Consider the following 17,718-nt stretch of genomic DNA (forward strand, 5'->3'; position numbering starts at 1 on the left):
CACATGACCTGCTCAGCCTAAGGTATTTACTATTGGGCCCTTCACAGGAAATGTTTGCCAACTGCTGGTCTAAACCATTACCAGTTAATCTAAGCTGCAAGCTCCCCAGTCCCTTACTCCAGAGGATTCTCACTTTAAGAGATCTATATGGGACCAGGTACGGTGGCTCACGCCTGTAATCCCAGCACTTTGGGAGGCCAAGGTGGGTGGATCACCTGAGGTCGGGAGTTCCTAGACCAGCCTGACCAATATGGAGAAACCCCGTCTGTACTAAAAATACAAAATTAGCCGGGTGTGGTGGCACGTGCCTGTAATCCCAGCTACTCCGGAGGCTGAGGCAGGAGAATTGCTTGAACCCGGGAGGCGGATGTTGCAGTGAGCCAAGATCGCGCCATTGCACTCCAGCCTGGGCAACAAGAGCGAAACTCCGTCTCCAAAAAAAAAAAAAAAGATCTGTAGGATCCCCCATTCCACCGTTCCCAACCAGCTTACTTCTGAGGAGAACATTGCTTCCATTTCCTATCTTTATCATAATTTTCTGTCAATGAACACCAACTCCGATTCAGAATATAGCCTTCCTTGGTGCAATTGTGAACGGCTTTTTGTCTGAAGATGAAGGGGAAGACACACTGAGGAGAATCTGCAGGGAAAATGGGGGCAGAGGGAGAATTATGAACACAGACAGTTTCTAAAGGATTGTTTAATTTTTAATTTATGTGGGTACTTAGTAGGCGTATATATTTATGGAGTATATGGGATACTTTAATACAGACATACAATGCATAACAACCACATCAAAGTATATGGGGTATCCATCGCCCCAAGCATTTATCCTTCATATTACAGACAATCCAATCATACTCTTTTAGTTATTTCAAAATGTATAAATTGTTATTGACTATAGTCACCCTATTGTGCCATCAAATACTAGATCTTATTTATTTATTTATTTATTTATTTATTTATTTATTTTTTTTTTTTTTTGAGACGGAGTCTCGCTCTGTCGCCCAGGCTGGAGTGCAGTGGCGCGATCTCAGCTCACTGCAAGCTCCGCCTCCCGGGTTCCCGCCATTCTCCTGCCTCAGCCTCCCGAGTAGCTGGGACTACAGGCGCCCACAACCGCGCCCGGCTAGTTTTTTGTATTTTTAGTAGAGACGGGGTTTCACCGTGGTCTCGATCTCCTGACCTTGTGATCCGCCCGCCTCGGCCTCCCAAAGTGCTGGGATTACAGGCATGAGCCACCGCGCCCGGCCTATTTATTTTTTGGAGACAGAGTTTTGCTCTTGTTGCCCAGGCTGGAGTGCAGTGGCGCGATCTTGGCTCACCGCAACCTCTGCCTCCCATGTTCAAGTGATTCTCCTGCCTCAGCCTCCCGAGTAGCTGGGATTACAGGTGCCACCACCACGCCCAGCTAATTTTTGTATTTTTAGTGGAGATGGGGTTGCACTATGTTGGCCAGGCTGGTCTCGAACTCCCGACCTCAGGTGATCCACCTGCCTCGGCCTCCCAAAGTGCTGGGATTACAGGTGTGAGCCACTGAGCCCGGCCTACATCTTGTTTATTCTTTCTAATTGTTTATTTTATCCATTAGTCATTCTCCACTTCCCCACCTCATTCCCTCTTCCCAGCCTCTCATGACCATCCTTCTATTCTTTGTCTCCATGAATTCAATTGTTTTTATTTTTAGCTCCCACAAATAAGTGAGAACATGAGAAGTTTCTCTTTCTGTGCCTGACTTATTTAACTTGACAAAATGACCTCCAGCTCCTCCACTCATGTTGTTGCAAATGACAGGATCTCCTTCTTTTTTATGGCTGAATAGTACTCCATTGTGCATATGTACCAAATTTTCTTTATCCATTTGTCTGTTGACGGGCACTTTGGTTGCTTCCAAATCTTGGCTATTGAGAACAGAGCTGCAGTAAATATGGGAGTGCAGCTGTCTCTTTGACATACGAGTTTCCTTTCTTTTGGGAATATACCCAGGAGTGGGATTGCTGGATCGTATTGAGGCTGTAGAACAGGGATATAGGGTAACCAAGGGTTAAGGTATAAGTAAAAGAACAGCAGGTGCAGCCAGTTTTAGGCAAGATTAGGCAGCATCCAGGTCACATCCTCACTCCTATGATAACAAGACAGAAGTCTCCATTCCAGCCTCTGATTCACTGTGGGCCAAATCTCCACGTCAGCCTCTGATTGGTCATGGGCAAATCCTTCATAAGGCGTAACCAATTGGAGGCCTCTAAAGGGTACCCAGGGGTGTTACCTAATTCTTCTAGCCTAATGAAAACCCTAGAGAGCCTTGTAATTGGTGTGCTTGAGCCTGTTGCTCAAGCCAGCGTCCACTCTGTGGAGTGTACTTTTGCTTCAATAAATCTGTGCTGTCATTACTCCGTTCTTTTGCTGCTTTGTTTGTCTTTTGTTGCTTTGTTTGTGCGTTTTGTTTGATTCTTTGTTCAACACGCCAAGAACCTGGACAACTAACTGTCAAGACCTTCCATCTGGTAACAGTATGGCAGCTCTGTTTTCAGTTTTTTGAGGAACCTCCAAACTGTTCTCCACAGTGGTTGTACTAACTCACATTTCCTGAGAGACTTTTTTGTTTGTTTGTTTGTTTTTATGAGTTGGATTCTTGCTCTGTCACCAGGCTGGAGTGCAGTGGTGTGATCTCAGCTCACTGTAACCTCCAAGTCCCGGGTTCAAGTCATTCTCCTGCCTCAGCCTCCCGAGTAGCTGTGACTACAGGTGCCCGCCACCACGCCCAGATAATTTTTGTATTTTTAGTAGAGATGGGGTTTCACCATGTTGGCCAGGATGGTCTCGATCTCTTGACCTTGCGGTCCACTCACCTCGGCCTCCCAAAGTGCTGAGATTACAGGTATGAGTCACTGTGCCCGGCCTTCCTGAGAGTTTTAAGTGTAATCATTGCTGAACTAACGGCACACCATGCTACTTTTCATGTTTTTTTGAGACTGAGTCTCACTCTGTCACCCAGGTTGGAGTGCAGTGGCATGATCTCGGCTCACTGCAACCTCCTCCCCTTAGGTTCAAGAGATTCTCCTACCTCAGCCTCCTGAGTAGCTGAGATTACAGGCGTACACCACCACATCTGGCTAATTTTTGTATTTTTAGTAGAGATGGGGTTTTACCATGTTGGCCAGGCTGGTCTCAAACTCCTGACCTCAGATGATCCATCCACCTCGGCCTCCCAAAGTGCTGGGATTATAGGTATGAGCCATTGCTCCTGGCCAGATCATGCTTTGTTGACCACACTGAGCTATTTTCAAAGCAATTAAAATTTTGTAAAGGAGTCAGGATTTGAACTCAAGTCTGTTTGACACCAAAAACCATGTAGCCAGCTGCTATTCACTACTTCTTGGGTCCTGGGCATCTAGGACAGTTCAACCCAGGGTACTCACCCAGCCCTGTGCAGTAGCGCCACCTGCCTTGGAATTCCTTGTCAAGAGAACACCAGTCAAAGTCACTGCGGGTGGAGATGCAGCTGTAGTAGGTGACATCACCATAGGTAAATGGGAAGACGCAGGGTTTATGGGAGATCACTGGAAAAGAAAAGACACGTTGGGTTGGGCATGGTGGCTCATGCCTGTAATCCCAGCACTTTGGGAGGCCGAGGCGGGTGGATCACGAGGTCAAGAGTTCAAGACCAGCCTGGCCAAGATGGTGAAACCCCGTCTCTACTAAAAATACAAAAATTAGCTGGGCGTGGTGGCGGGCACCTGTAATCCCAGCTACTCAGGAGGCTGAGGCAGAGAATTTCTTGAATCCGGGAGGCAGAGGTTGCAGTGAGACAAGATCATACTGCTGTACTCCAGCCTGGGCGACAGAGCAAGACTCTGTCAAAAAAAAGAAAAAGAAAAGAAAAAGACAAGACACGCTGAATGTAGGGCCAGCTTACAAAGTGATTTTTTTTTTTTAATTTTAATTTTTTATTTTTGAGACAGGATCTAGCTCTGTTGCCTAGGCTGGAGTGCAGTGGTGCAATCATGGCTCACTGTAGCCTCAGACTCCTAGGCTCAAGTGATCCTCCTGCCTCAGGCTCCCAAGTAGCTGGGACTACAGGTGGATACCACCATGCCTGGCTAATATTTATATGTTTTGTAGAGACGAGGTTTTGCCATGTTGCCCAGACTGGTCTCGAACTCCTGGACTCCGGGAATCCATCCATCTTGGCAAAGTGCTGGGATGACAGGCATGAGCCACTGCGCCCGGCTGGACAAAGGGAATTGACTTTTAAATGTCCATCTCGATGATCTGCACCGTGCTTCTCATACATCCCTCCATATCTGCATGTATTAGGTTGCAGCAAAAGTAATCGTGGTTTTTGCCACTAAAAGTAATGACAGTTAGCTGGTCTCACTAACTGCCCTTTCCTGTGTGTGGTGGAAGATACAAGTGAATATCAAAGGAAGCCTTAATTCAACCCAGGGCTGGAAGCAGACTGGAGTTGCTGGCTTCCTTTTCATGGAAATCCTCTAGCAACTGCACACCTGATTTCCCTAAGCTAAAACTCTGGAGTCCTTTTTTCTTTTTCTTTTTAGAGACAGGAGAGGAATGGAGATGAGGTAATCATGGGCACATGGAGAAGTCATGATGACAAAGTGGACAAGCATTTTGTTCTAATCTTTTTTTTTTTTTTCCTTTTGAGACCGAGTCCTACCCTGTTGCCCAGGCTGTAGTGCGGTGATGCGATCTCGGCTCACTGCAAGCTCTGCCTCCCGGGTTCACGCCATTCTCCTGCCTCAACCTCCTGAGTAGCTGGGACTACAAGCGCCTGCCACCACGTCCGGCTAATTTTTTGTATTTTTAGTAGAGACGGGGTTTCACCGTGTTAGCCAGGATGGTCTTGATCTCCTGACCTCGTGATCCGCCTGCCTCGGCCTCCCAAAGTGCTGGGATTATAGGCGTGAGCCACAGTGCCGGCCTCTCTCTCTCTCTTGTTTTTCTTTTTAATTTAAAGAGACAGGATCTCACTCTGTCATCCAGGCTGGAGTGCAGTGGCATGATCACAGCTCACTGCTGCCTCAAACTCCTGGGATTAAGCGATCCTCCTGTTTCAGCCTCCTGAGTAGCTGGAATTACAGGTGTGTGCCCCCACACCTGGCTAATTTTTTTATTTTTTGTTAAGGCAAGGTCTTGCTATGTTGCCCAGGTTGGTCTTGAACTTCCAGGCTCAAGTGATCCTCCTGCTTCAGTCCCCCAAAGTGCTGGGATTACAGGCCGAGCCATGGCGCCCAGCCTGTAAATTTACTAAACATTGTTGAATGGTAAACTTTAAAATGGATGAATTTGATGCAATGTAGATTGTACCTTGATAAGGCTGTTCAATTTATCAAACGAGCAAGCAAACAATAAAAACTACCAATGCTTTTTTCGGAAGTTTAATTCATAGAAGTAGAGAGTAGAATGGTGGTTACTAGAGGCTCGGGGTGTGGCATGGGGACTAGGGAGATGTTAAGCGTGATAGAGTTTCAGTTAGACAGGAGAAATAAGTTTTAGAGATCTATTGGACAGCATGGTGACTATTAAATTTCAAAACTGCTAAAGATTAGATTTGATTTTATTGGTTATTTATTTTTAGCTGGAGTCTCGCTCTGTTGTCCAGGCTGGAGTGCAATGGCGTGATCTCTGCTCACTGCAACCTCCGCCTCCCAGGTTCCCATGATTCTCCTGTCTGTCTCCCGAGTAGCTGGGATTACAGGTGCCCACCACCACGCCCGGCTAATTTTTGTATTTTTTTGTAGAGTCAGAGTTTCACCATGTTGGCCAGTCTGCTCTCGAACTCCTGACCTCATGATCTGCCCACCTTGGCCTCCCAAAGTGCTAGAATTACAGGCGTGAGCCACTGCGCCCGGCCAAAAAATTAAATTTTAAGTGTTCTGACCATAAAAAAATAAGTATGTGAGGTGATGGATTTAACCATTTAACAAAAATAAGTATGTGAGGTGAGGTGATTTAACTTATTTAACAAAATAAGTTTATAACTTATTTAACAAAATAACTTATTTAACAAAACTTATTTAACAAAACTTAAGTTATTTAAAAATAACTTATTTAACTTATTTAAAAATAACTTATTTAACAAAACTTAAGTTATTTAAAAATAACTTATTTAACTTATTTAAAAATAACTTATTTAACAAAACTTATTTAACTTATTTAACAAAATAACTTATTAATAACTTATATAACTTATTTAACAAAAATAAGTATGTGAGGTGAGGTGATTTAACCGTTCCTCAGTGTAAAAATACATCACAATATCCAATTCTACCCCACAAATATATACGATTATTATTTGTTAATTAAAAATAAAATAAAATAATGAACAAACAAAAAGCTGTGGCACAAATGCTGATGCTAGTTACAATGGAGGAGAGAGCAGTTTTTGGAGGGGCAAGGGAAGAAATCTTGAATAGTGAACTGAACTGGATCCTGAAACATGGTTTGGCTGCTGTGACCACGGATGGTCTTTTTTTTTTTTTTTGAGACAGGATCTCACTCTGTTGCCCTGGCTGGAGTGCAGAGGCGTGATCACAGCTCACTGCAGCCTCAATCTCCTGGGCTTGAGTGATCCTCTCACCTCCGCCTCCCGAGTAGCTGGGATTACAGGTTCGCACCACCACACCACGGCAATTTTTGTGTTTTTAGTAGAGATAGGGTCTTGCTATGTTGCCCAGGCTGGTCTTGAACTCTTGGGCTCAAGTGATTCTCCCGCTTTGGTCTCCCAAAGTACTGGAATTACAGGCATGAGTCCCCAGACCTGGCAACGGAGGGCTCTTCACGGCACAAGAACAGCAGAGGAAAGCGTGAGATGGCAAGAAAGGGCAAGGGACTTCAGGAATATAATATTGCTTATTGTGAGCATGTGAGACGCGAACAAATTAAGAGATGGTCTCCCTACCTTGGGTCGGAGGGTGCAAATGTGCAATCAGTTCTGAAAGAGAAAAGCAAGGGTAACATTTAGATTGCCTCCTAAGTTACTCTATTCCCAGAGTAATGGCTGTGAAAAGTACCTCAACATTCAAGCAGCCAACTGTTCTGTTGTAAAACACCCACGATATCATACCCATGAACACTTCTAATTGGGAGACTGTGCATCTACTCGCGAAAGCCATTTATTTATTTTATTTTATTTTATTTTTTTGAGATGGATCTCGGCTCACTGCAACCTCCGCCTCCTAGGTTCCAGCGATTTTTGTGCCTCAGCCTCCCGAGTAGCTGGGATTATGGGTGCTGACCACCAAACCCGGCTAATATTTGTATTTTTAGTAAAGATGGGGTTTTACCATCTTGGCCAGGCTGGTCTTGAACTCCCAACCTCAAGTGATCCTCCTGCCTCCGCCTCCCAAAGTACTGGGATTACAAGCGTGAGCCACTGCACCCGGTCTAAAAGCCCATTTATTCAGACAAGGAACTCTGAGCATTCGAAAGGCTTTCTTTTCATTTTTGAAACATTTGCTTATTTATTTAATTTATTGAGAGGGACAGAGTCTCGCCCTGTTGCCCACGCTGGAGTGCAGTGGTACGACGATGGCTCACTGCAGCCTCGACCCTCTGGGCTCAAACCATTGTCCCCTCTAGGATGGACAGGCATGAGCCATCATGCACAGCTAATTTTTGTATTTTTATTTGGTAGATATGGGGTTTTGCTACGTTGCCCAGGCTGATCTTGACCTCTTGGGCTCAAGAGATCTGCCAGCTGCAGCCTCCTGAGTAGCTCCGAGCATAGGCACGTGCTGTCACACCTGGCTCCTGCAAAGGCTTTTCTAGGGTTAGGTGACAGTAAACTCACTCTATCAATGTTAGTCAACGTCCGCCTATTTGTTGAAGTTCTGCAATTCTCCAGGTCAGAGGGAATCCTCTAGCGTTCACCCCCATGTCCACGTTTCAGGAAAACAACGTGTCGATTCACTGCATGAGACTGCATTTTCCCAGAAGCCTCAGTGGTGAGTTTTTTTTTTCTTTTTTCTTCTAGAAAATTGGGCTCTTTCATCATCCTTGAGCCTATTTTAGGGCATTTAAGTGTCTGTTGTATCAACACCTCCCACAGAGCCTCTGTCTAATACCAGTGACTCAGGCTGACTTGGCCATCACCACGTTCCTGTTGCCGCCTTCATTTCATCTTCACAACAGCCTCAGGAGGGAGATGCGGATTTATGACTCCCTTCCCTCCCAGCCCCACCTCCCAAGTTTGACAGACACGAAAACGTGCTATAAAGGGACAACTTGCCAGAAAGTCTACAGTCGACTGGTAGGAATCAGGCATAAGCTCAAGAAATCTGACTTCACAGACTGTTCTGCAGAGTCAGTCTTTGTCAGGGCGCACTGCAGGCGTTCAGTAGATGTTGATCTGACCTCAGAAGTGCCAGTTTTCTGTGCAAGGGAATAAACTTCCCTTTCTCCTTCCTCCTCCCCTCCTCCTCCCCTTTCCCTCCCCATCCCCCTCCCCCTTCTCTCCCTCCCCTCCCCTTCCTCCCCCCCTTCTTCCCCTTCCCCACTCCCCTTTTTTCCCCCCTCTCCCCCTCCCCCTCTCCCCATCTCCTCCTCTCCTCTCCTCTCCTCTCCCCTCCCCTCCCCTCTCCTCTCCTCTCCCCTCCCCTCCCCTTCCCTCTCCTCTCCTCTCCTCTCTCCTCTCCTTTTTTCCTGCTCCTTACGGAGCAGGGCTAACTCATAGGCAGTGTGCCCAGAGTCAGCTGACTTTTCTTTATTTTTATTTTATTTTTGAGATGGAGTCTTGCTCTGTCACCCAGGCTAGAGTGCATTGGTGTGATCTTGGCTCACTGCAACCTCTGTCTCCCAGATTCAAGCGATTCTCATTCCTCAGCCTCCCAAGTAGCTGGGATTACAGGCGTCCACCACCATGTCCGGCTAATTTTGCATTTGTAGTAGAGATGGAGTTTTGCCATGTTGGCCGGGCTGGTCTCGAACCCCTGGCCTCAAGTGATCTGCCCACCTCGGCCTCCCAAAGTGCTGTGCCTGACTGACTTTCTTTACCTTTGATAAAAAGATGCTAATTCATAGGTTGTTGGTATTGTTATATTATATATATATGTATATATATGTGTGTGTATTTATGTGTGTGTATATATATATTTTTTAGACAGGGTCTCTCTGTAGCCCAGGCTGGAGAATGCAGTGTTGCAACCATGGCTTACTGTAGCCTTGACCTCCTGGGCTCAAGTGATCCTCTCCCCTCAGCCTCCTGAGTAGCTAGGACTACAGTCGTGTGCCACCACACCCGGCTAATTTTTGTATTTTTTGTAGAGATGCGGTTTCATCATGTTGCCCAGACTGGTCTTCAACTCCTGTGCTCAAGTGATCCTCCCACCTTGGCCTCCCCAAATACTGGAATTACAGGCGGAATTACAGCCCGCAAATACAGGAATTACAACACCTGGCCAATAATACATATTTTCACCTTTAATTTATTTTTATTTGTTATTTTTGTAGAGACAGGGGTCTTGCAATGTTGGCCAGGCTGGTCTTGAATTCCCATCCTCAAGCAATCCTCCTTCCTTGGCCTCCCAAAGTGTATAATGATATGTATTTGTAATATACGTGTATGGTCATGATCTACCATTGTGCACAGAAGCGGAGGCTTGGAGAGGGAAATTGCTTGTTCGAAGCCACAGAACTAGGAAGTAGTGCAGGTATAACAGAGTCTCTACAACAGTCTTGCCTCGTGGAGTCATTGTCACAAACTGAACCTCCTCCAAGTGCAGCTGGTGAGTGACTCATGTTAGGTTAAAACCACAGGTGCTAATATTTTCTGTTAAACCCCAGGATTCCAGGTGCTGCTGGGTGACTCTTCTACTTGGTCCGGTCACAGAGCTCTTGGCTCTGCCGACAGCTCATCTTGATAATCTTTCACCCTTATTGTCTTTAATCTCTATCATCTTCTCCTAGTTTTACAGATGAAAGAGCCGAGAAATACTTTTATGTGTGTTTTGTCCACATAGCCAAAACCAGGTGCAGCCTGGACTCAGGTTCCGCTCTGTCTGATTTCAGAGACTGGGCTGTTTCTCTCAGACTGCGGTGGCCCCGGAAGTAGGCCTTTGCCATTCCATCTACGACTATTACTGAACACAACTAAGTCCTTACAGTTGTTGTGATTTAAGCCTCATGTTCCATCATGTCGCTGAACAAACATGAACATTTATTATTTTTTTTTTTTTGAGACGGAGTCTTGCTCTGTTGCCCAGGCTGGAGTGCAGTGGCATCATCTCAGTTCATCGCAACTTCCATCTCCCGGGTTCAAGCAATTCTCCTGCCTCAGCCTCCTGAGTAGCTGGGATTACAGGCTCCCACCACCAAGCCCGGCTAATTTTTGTATTTTTAGTTGAGACAGGGTTTCACCATGTTGGCCAGGCTGGTCTGGTCTGGAACTCCTGACCTCAGGTGAGCCGCCCGCCTCGGCCTCCCGAAGTGCTGGGATTACAGGCATGAGCCACCGTGCCCAGCCAGCTTGAGCATTTTTACCACTTAATCTTCCTTCTTTTCCAACTGATCAACTGATGAAGAGACACCACTGCCACCGCCGCTGCCACCACCACCAACAACACTGAGAATTACTTTCATGTGTGTGAGGACATAGCAGTGTGCCTGCTGTGTTCTGTGAAGGACAAAATAGAAGGCAGCGCCTGACATCTGAAAGCTGACGTGGCACTCAGAGCTGGCCAGTTTATTCTCCTATCAGACATAATCTCCCAGATTCATAATCTCAACCTTGCTCTGAGATCTTCGTACCATGAGATAAAGGAAGATGACTTCAGAAATTTGTGTAAGCACAGGCAAAAACAAGTTCCCTGCGCAACTTAACACAAAACCCAACACCTCCTCCGTCATGGCTAAAGTGACTGATTGCTACTTCTTTACTGATTAAATGTTCTTGTTCTAGTCTGTCTTCCCTATAGACAAAATTTATTGAGAGACCCACTCATAGAATGTCCCTCCTTCGCCCTCTTTCCGACAGCAACCAATCTTTTTTTTTTTTTTTGGATGGAGCTTCGCTCTGTTGCCCAGGCTGGAGGGCAGTGGTGAGATCTCGGCTCACTGCAACATCTGCCTCCTGGGTTCAAGTGATTCGCCTGCCTCAGCCTCCCAAGCACCTGGGATTACAGGCGTGCATCACCACGCCTGGCTAATTTTTGTATTTTTAGTAGAAATGGGGTTTTGCTATGTTGGCCAGGCTGGTCTCAAACTCCTGACCTCAGGTGATCTGCCTGCCTCGGCCTCCCAAAGTGCTGGGATGACAAACGTGAGCCACCACGCCCGGCCAGCATCCAGTCTTGAGTGAATCTCTGCTTTCTTAAGCCTCCCATCCCAAATCACCCAAGTAAACCCCACATGATAGAACAGGTTCTTTCTAACACCCTGTTGCTTGCAACCCCTCCTGGTGCATGTTCTCCCTGGCTGCAGAGAGGGATAGATCAGTGTCAACTCCAGCGTGCTCCTGCTGGAGGCTGGCTGCAGAGCCTTGGCAGTTCTTTCCTACTTTAATCCTTACAATGACCATGAGAAACAAAGATCACTTGTTTTTGCTGTCAGTAGATTTGTTTTCCGGAGAGGTGATTCAAACGGTTCGAATTTCAAGTGAGTTATGCAAGGGAGAATATCAAAGTTCCCTGAGCCATGTCTGACCTCAGTCACACTGTCATCTTCCCTGCTGGTTACTGATGTAATTCTTGTGAAATCTAGATAGGTTTTTTGAATAGCCAAACAAGCATTTACTCCTTTTTTTTTTTTTTTTTTAAACACAAAAGATAGCTTAGTGTATATACTGTTTATTTTGTGACTTACTTTCTTAACAACAGACTTTGAAGAACTTCCCAAAACAATACATCAAAAGCTTTCTTTCTTCCTTTCCTTTCCCTTCCTTTCCTCTCCTTTCCTTTCCTCTCCTTTCCTTTCTTTTTTCTTTCCTTTTTCCTTCCCTCCTTCCCTCCCTCCCTTCCTTCCTTCCTTCCTTCTCTCTTTCTCTCTTTCTTTCTTTCGAGAGTCTTACTCTGTCACCCAGGCTGGGGTGCAGTGGCGCAATCTCAGCTCACTACAGCCTCTACCTCCTGGGTTCAAGTGAATCTCCTGCCTCAGCCTTCCGTGTAGCTGGGATTACAGGCGCGTACCACCATGTTCAGCTAATTTTTGCATTTTTGGTACAGACAGGATTGTACTATGTTGGCCAGGCTGGTGTCGAACTCTTGATCTTAGGTGATCCACCCACCTTGGCCTCCCAAAGTGCTGGGATTACAAGAGTGAGCCACCACACCCGACCCAGCTCTTTCTTTCTTAAAGATGATTATTACTATTCCATAGATGAGACAGCCAAGGCTTAGAGAGAGGCACGATCACACATGATCTTCCAACTAACAAGAGGAAGAACTAGGGGTGGAACCCGGGACTCCCCAAGTCCTCTCTTCTGCACAGAACACTGTGCTGTGTTCAAAACAGATCATGGACAATGAACAGAATCTGTTTCCTGCCTGTCTCAAACCCTGCTCTGTCCCCTGCTCCTCCCGTCGCTCGCCCACCTTGCTGCCTCACCTGCGTTCAGCCCACACATGCAGCCAGCCAGCGACACCCATCCCACCAGGTTCTGCATCACCTCCAACTGCTGCAAGTGTCATGCACCGCAGCCAGCGTCACCTCTGATTTTATACTCTCCCATTTCTGCCCCTCCCACCCCAGCTGCTCTCACAGATGTACTTGACAGCATTTTCTCCCCTGCTCTCAATCTCAAGGTGCTCAGAAAAACTGGCAGCATCCACCTGGGAATGTCGTTTTGGTTTTTTTTTTTGAGACAGAGTCTCGCTCTGTTGCCCAGGCTGGAGTGCCATGGCGTGATCTTGGCTCACTGCAACTTCCATCTCCAGGGTTCAAGCGATTCTCCTGCCTCAGCCTCCTGAGTAGCTGGGACTACAGGCACCCACCACCATGCCCGGCTAATTTTTGTATTTTTAGTATAGAGAGGGTTTCGCCATGCTGGCCAGGCTGGTCTCGAACTCCTGACCTCAAGTGATCTGCCCACCTCAGCCTCCCAAAGTGCTGGGATTACAGGCTTGAGCCACCATGCCCAGACCCTGGCTGATTTAATTGTTTTTGTTTTTGTTTTCGTAGAGACAAGATCTCGCTATGTTGCCCAGGCTGGTCTTGAACTCCTGGCCTTAAGCAGTCCTTCTGTCTCACCCTCCCAAAATGCTGGGATTACAGGCATGAGCCACTGCATCTGGCTGATAATGCACCTTTGACTTTGATTTTCTTTTCTTTCTTTCTTTCTTTCTTTCTTGCTTTCTTTGAACACTCTTTTAACACTCTTAATTCTAGTCGTAACTTCTCTTAAAGACAATGGGCAGTGATATTGCTGAATATTGGTGAGGTTATAGAGGCTATGATAAATCCACACAGAGCTGGTGGGGAACATTCTGGAGATTCACCCCTCACTGCACATTAAAGGCATGTTCAGGACGCTGAGCCGGAGCCAGAACACGGTACCCTCTGGAAGGACTGACGTGAACACCAGAGAGAACTCGTTATTCTTTTCCTGCTCAACGGAAGAGTCACTATACCCCAAGGCACTGGATAAAAAATGCGACAAAACATTTTTTCAGAACCACAGTTGGTATCTAGCCAACGGTACTGGGTGGGTAGGGCCGGGGACGAAAGAAAAATCTTTCCCGAGGTCATGAAGTGTCAGGATGGTATCTGGATTCTGGAGCTTCCCTGGGATTGCCGCTCATCACAGGCACACAGAAATTCCCGATGATTCTAAGAGAGAGGACATCATTCAGGCCCTCCGTTGTTATCTTCCACAAACATGAACAGGGATGGCATTGGGTTTGGATTCAGAACATCTGGCTGCAATGCCGGCTTTAGGACTAGTGGAACATAGAGGAGCATTCACATCAGATAGACTCACGTTCAAATCTTGGATTTTCCACTTATTAGTTGGGGACGTTACCTAAATGCCTTGACCTCTTTTTTTTTTTTTTTGAGACGGAGTCTTGCTCTGTCACCCAGGCTGGAGTGCAGTGGCCGGATCTCAGCTCACTGCAAGCTCTGCCTCCCGGGTTCATGCCATTCTCCTGCCTCAGCCTCCCGAGTAGCTGGGACTACAGGCGCCCGCCACCTCGCCCGGCTAAGTTTTTGTATTTTTAGTAGAGACGAGGTTTCACTGTGTTAGCCAGGATGGTCTCGATCTCCTGACCTCGTGATCCGCCCGTCTCGGCCTCCCAAAGTGCTGGGATTACAGGCTTGAGCCACCGCGCCCGGCCATGCCTTGACCTCTATCTGTGACAGCGGTTGTTGAATGTCCTTTTTCACAGAGGCATGGCACAAGACCAGTGGCAGGTATTCAAGCTTCACGAGTATTTGTTGCTTTTAAGAGTTGAATAAGGCCGGGCGTGGTGGCTCATGCCTGTAATCCCAGCACTTTGGGAGGTCGAGGTGGGCGGATCGTTTGAGGTCAGGAGTTCGAGGCCAACCTGGCCAACATGGTGAAACCCCATTTCTACTAAAAATATAAAAATTAGCCAGGCGTGGTGGTGGGTACCTGTAATCCCAGCTACTCAGGAGGGTGAGAGGGCAGAATTGCTTGAACCCAGGAGGTGGAGGTTGCAGTGAGCCGAGGTCATGCCATTGCATTCCAGCCTGGGCAACAGAGCGAGACTCTATCTTCAGGGAAAAAAAAAAAAAAAAAAAGAGTTGAGTAATTGTACTGAAGACACACAGATCTTCCTGAACCCTGTGCATCTGCAAGGGTTGCCATAAAATGCCACAGGCTGGGGGTGTTTTCTCATAGTTCTGAAGGCTGGGACTCCATGGTCAAGGTGCTGGCAAGCTCAGTTTCGGGTGAGGACCCTCTTCCTGGCTTCTGCCTTTCCACTGTGTTCTCATGAGGCATTTTCTCTGTGTGCATGGAGAGAGGGGGGCAAGAGAAAGAGAGTATCCGTAATCCCAGATACTCGGGAGGCTGAGACAGGAGAACCGACTGAACCCAGGAGGTAGAGGTTGCAGTGAGCTGAAACTGCCACTGCATTCCAGCCGGGGAAACAGAGCGAGACTCCATCTCAAAAAAATTAATTTTAAATATATATATATATTTAATAGAGACAAGGTCTGACTATGTTGCTCAGGCTGGTCTCGAACTTCTGGGCTCAAACAATCCTCCTGCCTTGGCCTCTCAAAGTGCTGGGATTGCAGGAGTAATTACAAGTTTGAGAGAGAGAGATCTAATAACTCCGTCTCTTCTTAAAAGGACACCATTCCTATGGGATTAAGGCCTTGCCTTTGTGATCTCACTTAACCTTTTCTTTCTTTCTTTCCTTCCTTCCTTCCTTCCTTCCTTCCTTCCTTCCTTCCTTCCTTCCTTCCTTCCTTCCTTCTTTCCTCCTCCCTCCCTCCCCTCCCAGAGCATTGGCAGTTCTGTTCTTTTCTTTTCTTTTCCTTCCTTCCTTTCTTTCTCTTTCTTTCTTCCTTCTTTCCTTTCTCCCTTCCTTTATTTTCTTTCTTTTCCTTTCCCTTCCTTCCTTCCTTCCTTCCTTCCTTCCTTCCTTCCTTCCTTCCTTCCTTTCTTTTCTTTCTTTTCCTTCCTTCCTTCCTTCCTTCCTTCCTTCCTTCCTTCCTTCCTTCCTTCCTTCCTNTTCCTTCCTTCCTTCCTTCCTTCCTTCCTTCCTTCCTTCCTTCCTTCCTTCCTTCCTTCCTTCCTTCTCTCTCTCTCTCTCTCTCTCTCTCTCTCTCTTTCTTCCTTTCAGAGTATCTCACATTTCACTCTGTCACCCAGGCTGGAGTATAGTGCTACGATCATGGCTCACTGCAACCTCAACCCCCCTGTCTCAAGCAATCCTCTAGCCTCAGCCTTCTGAGTAGCTGGGACTACAGGTGAGCACCACCATGCCTGTCTAATTATTTATTTTTCATTTTGTAGAGATGGAGTCTCACTATATTGCCTAGGCTGGTCTCAAACTCCTGGGCTCAAGAGATCCTCCCACCTCAGCCTTCCAAAGTGCTGGGATTGCAGGCATGAGCCACCCTGCCTGGCCCTTACTTAACCTTTGCTACCTTGTTATAGAACCTGTCTCCAAATATAGCCACACTGGGGGTTAGGGCTTTAACGTGTAAATTTTGGGAAGATCCGGTTCAGTCTGTAACACCCTGATGTATCTCTGCAAAATGAGATTTTGGTCTCAGCTTTGCTTATGTCATTGGAAAAGCTGAGAGCTTAGGCATGAGAGTGAACATAAAAAGCAACATGAAAAGTAAAGATGAAACATGAAAAGTGAAGTCAACATAGAAAGTAGAGATGTTTCAATTCACGGGAGAGTTGAAGCGTGTCCCCATGTAGATGACTGGTGTTAATTTTCACCTATAGCTCTCCTGGAAAGAGGAAGTGGATGGGCATTTCGTTCTTATCTCTTCCAATTTTTTTTTTTTTTTTTTTTTTTTTTTTTTTTGAGATGGAGTCTCGCTCTGTCACCCAGGCTGGAGTGAAGTGGTGCGATCTCAGCTCACTGCAACCTCCGCCTCCTGGGTTCATGTGATTCTCCTGCCTCAGCATCCTGAGTAGCTGGGATTACAGGCGCCCACCACCATGCCTGGCTAATTTTTGTGTTTTTCATAGAGATGGGGTTTCACCATGTTGACCAGGCGGGTCTTGAACTCCTGGCCTCAAGTGATCCACCTGCCTTGTTCTCCCAAAGTGCTGGGATGACAGGCGTGAGCCACTGCGCCCGGCCTCTCCTATTCTTTTAGAGACAGGATCTCACTCTGTTGCCCAGGCTGGAGTGCAGTGGTGTGATGTGTGATCACAGGTCACTGCAGCCTTGACCTTCTGAGCTCAAGCAATCCTTCTGCCTCAGCCTCCTGAGTAGCTGGGACCACAGATATGCACCACTGCTCCTGGCTAAATTCTTAACATTTTTGTGGAGACAGAGTCTGTATTAAAAAAGTGTAAGTAGTACCATAAATAAAGTATACATAGTACCATTTTGTAGTAGTATAAAATGGACATTAGCAACTCTGAACTTAAGTAGTTCTTGAGTTCTAGAGAGCTGGAGAATCCAGGAATCAACAATGCCGTGGAACTCCTACAGCCTTTTCTAAAGAATGGCCCTCGAGGAAAGTGGGAGTGGTTAGTGGGCACTGCGTTCATGCCTCAGCTAAACACGGCAGGAATTTATTTATAACCTACTCTAACATCCTCGAGCCACCGTTCAATTATTCGAGCAACTGTAAAATTCTCCCAGTCTTAGAAAAGATACAGATGTGTGTGTGTTCCTCTGCTGTGGCTGTGCACTGAGGCTTCAGTAAAAGTTGCTGTCTAACACCACTGACCTGCCCTTGAATTATTATTACTATTATTTTTTTGGAGACACAGTCTCACTCTATCACCCAGGCTGGAGTGCAGTGACGCGATCTCTGCTCACTACAACCTCCGCCTCCTGGGTTCAAGCGACTCTCCTGCCTCAATCTCCTGAGTAGCTGGGATTACAGGGCACCCGTCCCCATGCCTGGCCAATTTTTGTATATTTAGTAGAGACGGGGTTTCACCATGTTGGTCAGGCTGGTCTCGAACTCCTGACCTCAGGTGATTCACCCACCTTGGCCTCCCAAAGTGCTGGGACTACAGGCGTGCGCCACTGCGCCTGGCCCCTTGAATTATTTTCTAGGAGAAGCCAAAAACCCTCCCGGGGCAATCTTCAGTTT

At 46.8% G+C, this 17,718-nt stretch overlaps 1 protein-coding gene across 1 annotated transcript; it reads right to left on the reverse strand.

The window, feature by feature from the left end:
• Positions 1-488: 488 nt before the first annotated feature.
• Positions 489-17,211, reverse strand: BSPH1 (binder of sperm protein homolog 1). Its single transcript, XM_025365865.1, has 6 exons — positions 17,204-17,211; positions 13,832-13,892; positions 12,562-12,631; positions 6,923-6,955; positions 3,420-3,560; positions 489-640 (listed from the first exon to the last, which is right to left on the reverse strand). Exons 1-6 carry the CDS (start codon positions 17,209-17,211, stop codon positions 489-491), a joined length of 465 nt encoding a protein of 154 aa, XP_025221650.1.
• Positions 17,212-17,718: the final 507 nt, after the last annotated feature.

The sequence above is a fragment of the Theropithecus gelada genome, chromosome 19 (assembly GCF_003255815.1).
Source record: "Theropithecus gelada isolate Dixy chromosome 19, Tgel_1.0, whole genome shotgun sequence".
Classification (NCBI taxonomy): domain Eukaryota; kingdom Metazoa; phylum Chordata; class Mammalia; order Primates; family Cercopithecidae; genus Theropithecus; species Theropithecus gelada.

What these genes read in the sequence shown, in the direction of transcription:
- BSPH1 (XM_025365865.1), bottom strand. An exon ending in CATGTGTGGGCTGAACGCAG is followed by an intron (nt 6,956 to 12,561) that starts GTGAGGCAGCAA and finishes TTTCTCTTTCAG; the next exon opens with AACTGATTGCACATTTGCAC. An exon ending in GCGCTACTGCACAGGGCTGG is followed by an intron (nt 641 to 3,419) that starts GTGAGTACCCTG and finishes TTTTCCCTGCAG; the next exon opens with ATTCTCCTCAGTGTGTCTTC.